The 6000-nt window shown below is 43.1% G+C and overlaps 1 protein-coding gene across 4 annotated transcripts in view; it reads left to right on the top strand.

The window, feature by feature from the left end:
* Positions 1-1513: 1513 nt before the first annotated feature.
* Rab11fip2 (RAB11 family interacting protein 2) overlaps positions 1514-6000 on the top strand; it is a 171867-nt gene continuing 167380 nt past the window's right edge. For 3 of the 4 annotated variants that reach the window (XM_063288295.1, XM_039110359.2, XM_063288292.1), the window contains exon 1: positions 1514-2900. In XM_063288295.1, the coding sequence (XP_063144365.1) occupies positions 2548-2900 (353 nt within the window). In that variant the 5' untranslated portion in view covers positions 1514-2547. The remainder of the gene's footprint in view (positions 2901-6000) is intronic. The other variant, NM_001107447.2, reaches the window with a different exon arrangement.

The raw sequence follows: 6000 nt of genomic DNA, 5'->3' as shown, positions 1-6000 counted from the left end.
GCCTTTATATTCTGAATGTAGAGATGCAATAAAAAATAATCGCTCTAGGAAATTACTTCTTTCACAATGCAATTCTAGACTTTCTTTGGCTCTTATAGTTTTTATGTTCATTTGCTTCCCATGAGCAAGAAGATGCTATTTTCTTATTCCGACTTAAAACTATTATGTCATGATTTCCTATCTTGCTACACAGTAATATTAGACAATTTGGCTCTGGCTAGGTTTTAAGAAAACTCACATTTAGGTGTGGTAAAAGAGAGGCTGGCGATCTCAGTTGTAGTTCTTGCGTTTACGGCATTTTCTGGTTTGTGTTGGAGCCTGTTATTTCATTGCTGTGGAGTGCTATAGCCAACTTCCACCCCGGAAATGGCTGTACTTCAACGATGAGTGAATGATACTTGTAAACAAGCTTATGACCATTAATAAGGCTTACCAAACACTGGAAGCTTTTAAAAACACAATCCATTATTATAATTGCCTATTGTTCAATTACAACCTCTAACAGAAACGTGAAACCTTTGAACTGCATTTTATAAAACCATGCTTAAATTGGATTTCAAAACACTTATTTTGTTTTTCTACAAGTTTCAGGTGTCAAATTATTTCTCTCTAGAGATACTGGTGAAATTCCACCATTGACTGCTCCAATGTACTCTTTACAGATCCCTGAAAATATTTTTCTTTAAAGTTGACAACTGCCCACTCTGGGATCCAGATGCTATGCAAGCAGTGTGATGATTTTTTTCTGCTTTGCACACATGGCCTTTTCAAACACTGTCTCCCAGGGATGGAAACTCAGCTTGTATAACAGAAGTTTTAAAACTTGCTCTAAAACAATAAACACAATACCTTATAGTTTATGGCTGCTTTAAGTTGGATAAAGCACATTCCTATCTATCATATTTATTCTCAAAATTAGTCCCATAAAGGGAGAAAAGCATTTAGTCAACAGATTGGTTAGCATGTCTGCTTAATGCCTAGTATCCCTGAAGTCCTTCAGGGATGTCTAATCTTTGGACATTGCTTCAAGAGCTGTCATCTGTCTACAAAGTTCTCCCTGAAGAAAAGCACAATGCAGTTAAATACTCTCATAATAATTACATTTGGCCCCACTCATAGCTATTGTTGGCCACAGGTTGGATATACTGGCAGGTAGTTCAAAGAACTTAAGAATTTTTCTAGGAAGACATGGATGGAAATAAAGTAGAGCGGGAAAAGGGAGACATAGAGCTCGTGTCCTCTCTAGCCATGAAGTTGTGGTTTGGTTTCCTGAGCACTTGACAGCACTCAGGGAACGCTTTTGACTTGGACGCCATACACACAAATTAGGAAGGGAAAGATGACTAAATAGTTCCATAGAATTATGGCGGCAGGCACGGGGTCAGAACCAGGTCTCTGACGCCATCCCAAAGCGTCTAGGATCTTTATTAAGCAAGGGTAGATTTGAAATCTGAGTCCTTCGCTTTTGGTCTGTGCTCAGGAGGAGGTCCCTTTAGTCAGTTGAAGGTTTCCTCTTCAAGACATGGAGAATGGAGGAAGAATTGCCTCTCAAGAAGAGCTAAGTGCTCTACCACCATTTAAGGACACCAGCGCCTAGTCAGGACTGAACACACAGCTGGGGCAGATTCCTGTCTTCCAAGATGGAAACCGATTCTCCCCCAAGTGCGGGCGTTGTGTTCAGGGCCCAGGGCCACCTCCCAGAACCCCCTGTCGGCCTCCGCGGGTTCTCACGTCCTCAGAGCGCAGTAACCGACAGGCTGGAACCTCAGCACCCACCGTCCAGCGCGCGCACCCCAGCCTCCGCGTGCCGCACCGCGCGCCCCGTCGTCACGGCAACCAGGGAGGCGCTGACCCCCAACCCCGCCCGGCCCCGCCCCTCGCGCAGTCCCGCTCAACATGGAGACGGCCAACCCGGAAGTGGCGCGGCCGCCGCGCGCCCGGCGCTAGGAGCCGCGGGTCGCTGTCCAGGCCTCGCCTGGTGCCGCCGCCGGTCTCAGTTTGCCGCCCGCGCCCCGCGTCCCTCCGGCGTCGGTCCAGGACGGCCGCTTCCGACCCGCTTTCCCAGGCCTGCGCCACTCTCGGGGGAGGAGCCGAGGCGAGGCGAGGCCGCGCGGGCGGTGGGAGCCAGGCCCGGCGGCTGCCGACGGTTCGTATCAGCCGGGTCGGAGGAGGAGCCGGGCCGCGCGGGGCTGAGGCCGGGCCGTAGGGGCACAGGCCCCGGCACGGCGGCGACGCGAGGCGCGGGGCTGCGCGCGGAGGCCCGGACGGCGCGGAGGTGATGTGGGCCCCTGTGCTTCTACGGAAGAAAGGGACCCCCGCAGCGGCGGCGGCCACCGGGCCGGTCCTCTTGACATCAGCCCTTAGGGACCTCGGGGCAGCCCTGACTCCCCAGCTCGCTGAAGTGCCCTTAAGGATGCAGTGATCAGTGTACGGGGCTCTCCCCGCGGGAGGGGCGCTGCCTGTGCTTCTGAACTCTGCTCAGAGAAAAACAAAAACAAAAAGAAAAAACAAAACCGAAAAACAAAACAAAACAAAAAAAGCCCCAGAATGATGCTGTCTGAGCAAGCCCAAAAGTGGTTTCCAACCCACGTGCAGGTCACAGTGCTCCAAGCTAAAGATCTGAAGCCAAAAGGCAAAAGTGGCACCAATGACACATACACCATAATTCAGTTGGGCAAAGAGAAGTATTCTACATCTGTAGCGGAGAAAACCCTGGAGCCGGTCTGGAAGGAGGAGGCCTCTTTTGAGCTGCCTGGGTTGCTCATGCAGGGTAATCCGGAGAAATACATTCTTTTTCTTATAGTGATGCACAGGTCCCTGGTGGGACTGGATAAGTTTTTAGGGCAGGTGGCAATCAATCTCAATGACATCTTTGAGGACAAACAAAGAAGGAAAACAGAGTAAGTTACATAATTTATTTTGAATTTTGGGTACTTAAAGATACATGGATTTACTGTACTTGAACAGTATATTCGAGGCATTGGTCTTTGGGGTTGAAATAGGATCCAGTTTTAAGCACTTCTCTTTGCATGACTTTGAAGTGAAAATAGCCTTTGCTCTGAATTTTTTTTTAATGGAGTGATTAGTGAACCAGTCCCCCCCCCCCCCCCCCCCGCCCCATTTCTGTGTGAGGTAAAGGGCTCTTAAACAGTGGAATATTTTGCATTGGATTTTAATACTTTTTATTAGAGGCCTAGAGCATGAACTGGAAAACCAGAAAATTAAATATATGTGTACCATTAGGTTTATGTTTGTTGAGCACTGTTAAAAGGTAAATTACTAATAAAGGCTGTCAAAAGATAAGTTTCTAATTTTAGAACCGTATTTCAGCATTGGAAACAGTTGGCCTTTATTTTTGCTCCACCAGTTTTCAGGGTCAGTACTTCTTGATAGGGAGAAAGTTGTTAAAAGAAAAGTTTTGGAAGTCTGCACAGACATCTTCAGTCTTGAACCCACTGACATTTTTCCTTTGAATTTGCAGCATAGTGGAGCTATTGTTTACTGAAGAATCAGTTCAGCAAAGCTGTTGTGTTTAGACGGAATTAACTGGTGTAAGATTGGAGACAGTGATTACAGTCTTGTGATGCAGTGATTTAATGACTTCTTTGATGAAAACATGGCTTTTGAAATAGAACTTTCAAGCCCAAGTTAGATATACTTAATTTAAGAAATCAGGATGCAAACCAACACTAGGATATTATGTCCTAAGTTGAAACAAGTAGCAAGTTTGGAAAGGCAGACCTCCTGTCCTGCCCTTTAGCTTACATGCCTGTCCAGGCTTCACCTTACATACATAGCTTATAGTGGGCCTGAAGGCTCCTGGAGATGGCTGGAGTTTATGAAAAGAGGGTTGGGGGAACTCATCAGAGGGTGTCCCTCTTCCCAAGTAGCTTAAAAAAAAAAAAAAAAAAAAAAAAGCAAAACGCAGTCCTGATGGATGTTTATCTACCTACCCTTTAGAGCACTTTCCATGATAATTTTAAGTTCACATTAATTTCTTTTAAGTATAATGATCTTTTCTCTTTTTTCCCTTTTAAAGCCTGCCAGAAAACTTCATTTAATAGGAATTATTTTTGTTTTGTTTTGAATAAAGTCTTTACCTAAGATTTAGTTTATGTAAGATAAAACACTAGAAATGCAACAAGAAAAAAATAGGTAAATATTCAGTTGAGGGGGGAGAAAGTTTAAGTTGTATATTTAATGATTTTTAAATTTCCTAATATTTAACAAATAGCATGTTCTTTCTTCCGAGGAGTTCTTCATCAGCGTTAAAATGAAAAATCAATAGTAACCAAATAATTTGCCCCAAATTGTCACTTTGAAGTGACTCAGTGTATACCTTTAAAGTGTTTTGACTGTGAGCTTTCAAGCATGTACAGTTTCAAATTTCTTACTGTGCTTTAAAAAGTACTTTTAATATTAATGGTAATATACCACAGACCCCTCGAACGTAAATTCCCAAATTTAAGTAGGCCCAAGTGTAGATCCAAAGATCCTGAGAAAGAAGTAGCCTTTTAAAAATTTCTTGTTTTATTTCCGTCTTTGGCAGCTTTGCAGTTACAATAAACTAGACCATGAACAATACTCTTTAACAGTGTAGTCTGTCTATAAAATCAAGGACAGCTTTTGGAGGGGAGATGCTTTGAAATGCTATCAACAGGGTTTGCGATGTTACTGCATACAAAGAGATTTTCATATGTTATTAAACCCTTACTGTTTTGTGCGGGCGACTAAATGGGAACTGCGTATTTGATGAGGTATCTTTATTGGTAATATTTCTAGATTTTTAATATATTTAATAGCTTCCTTTTCCAGCCCAGCTGCACATGTGGCATAGTAAGAGACAGACTTGAGCCACTAGTGTATTAAAAGAAAGGTATTTAATATTCTGCACATTGCTAGCCCTTGTCAGCATATTCCCAAGTGCCTTTTGGAAAAGTAGAATGAGTGATGAAGGCTACCAGCTGATTGAGATGTCCCACGAAACTGCTGGGTGTGACACTTTGTACTTTCCGACAGTGAAAACGACAAGTGTTTACATCTTGTCTTCCAGTTGTGTCATGAGAGGCGAAAAGTATTGTGCTTAAAACTATTATTTTAACCTATTTTTCTACTCTGAATATATATATATATATATATGTGTGTGTGTGTGTGTGTGTGTGTGTGTGTGTGTGTGTGTGTGTGTATTATTTTATTATTTCTTTTTAAAGGAGAGGGGGTGGGGAGGCCCCAAGCCAAATCCTTTGAGGAGAAAGAGAACTTTTGCATTTGCCTTCTTTAATAGATGTCTGGGTTGGTTCTGGCATGAGATTTAAGGAAATAACACAGTGTTTAATAATAGAATGGGAAAATCATTGATGCTGTTATGTAATATCCATTGATTTTTTTTTTAACAATCCAAGTAGGTGATGCTCTCTTTGTTTCAATGATCTCAAAAAATTAATAATAGAGAATCTAGAGTTAGATGAGACTTGCACATATATATGTAGGGGTGTGTGTGTGTGTGTGTGTGTGTGTGTGTGTGTGTGTACACACGCGCTTTGCACCTGCCTCCTAGCCTCTGGCCTCCTTATTGCCAGGCTTGTCCCATTTCTGACCACACAGTGCCAATTGCTTGGGAATCACTCCCACATGTGTGGTAGTTTGGACATGGACCTGTGCCCACTAAAAATTGAACAGAAGCCATATACGATTTCAGCACAGCACTCCAGAGGTGGAAAAGAGTCGGCATTAATCCAACAACTCCCAAGTGCTGTGTCTTCATTTGTCCCTTTGAAGCCTGGGAAAACAAACACTATTTCAGGATTCTTGAAGTTCTCATTAAGATCGCTTTCAAAACAGAACAGCTAAAGTTACTTGTCAGGCTACCCTATAAATCAATTTGTTTATCAGAGTTATTTGCAGGATTTTGTTTTGCTTGTTGTTGTTTTGTTTGCTTGTTGTTGGGGAGGGGAGGAAAATTAATATTTTTTACACTTGGATTAAAATACAGTGTTGCTT

This window comes from Rattus norvegicus, chromosome 1, assembly GCF_036323735.1.
Source record: "Rattus norvegicus strain BN/NHsdMcwi chromosome 1, GRCr8, whole genome shotgun sequence".
Lineage (NCBI taxonomy): Eukaryota > Metazoa > Chordata > Mammalia > Rodentia > Muridae > Rattus > Rattus norvegicus.
The sequence above is the reverse complement of the archived record's forward strand: the minus strand, read 5'-3'. Positions and strand labels throughout refer to the sequence as shown.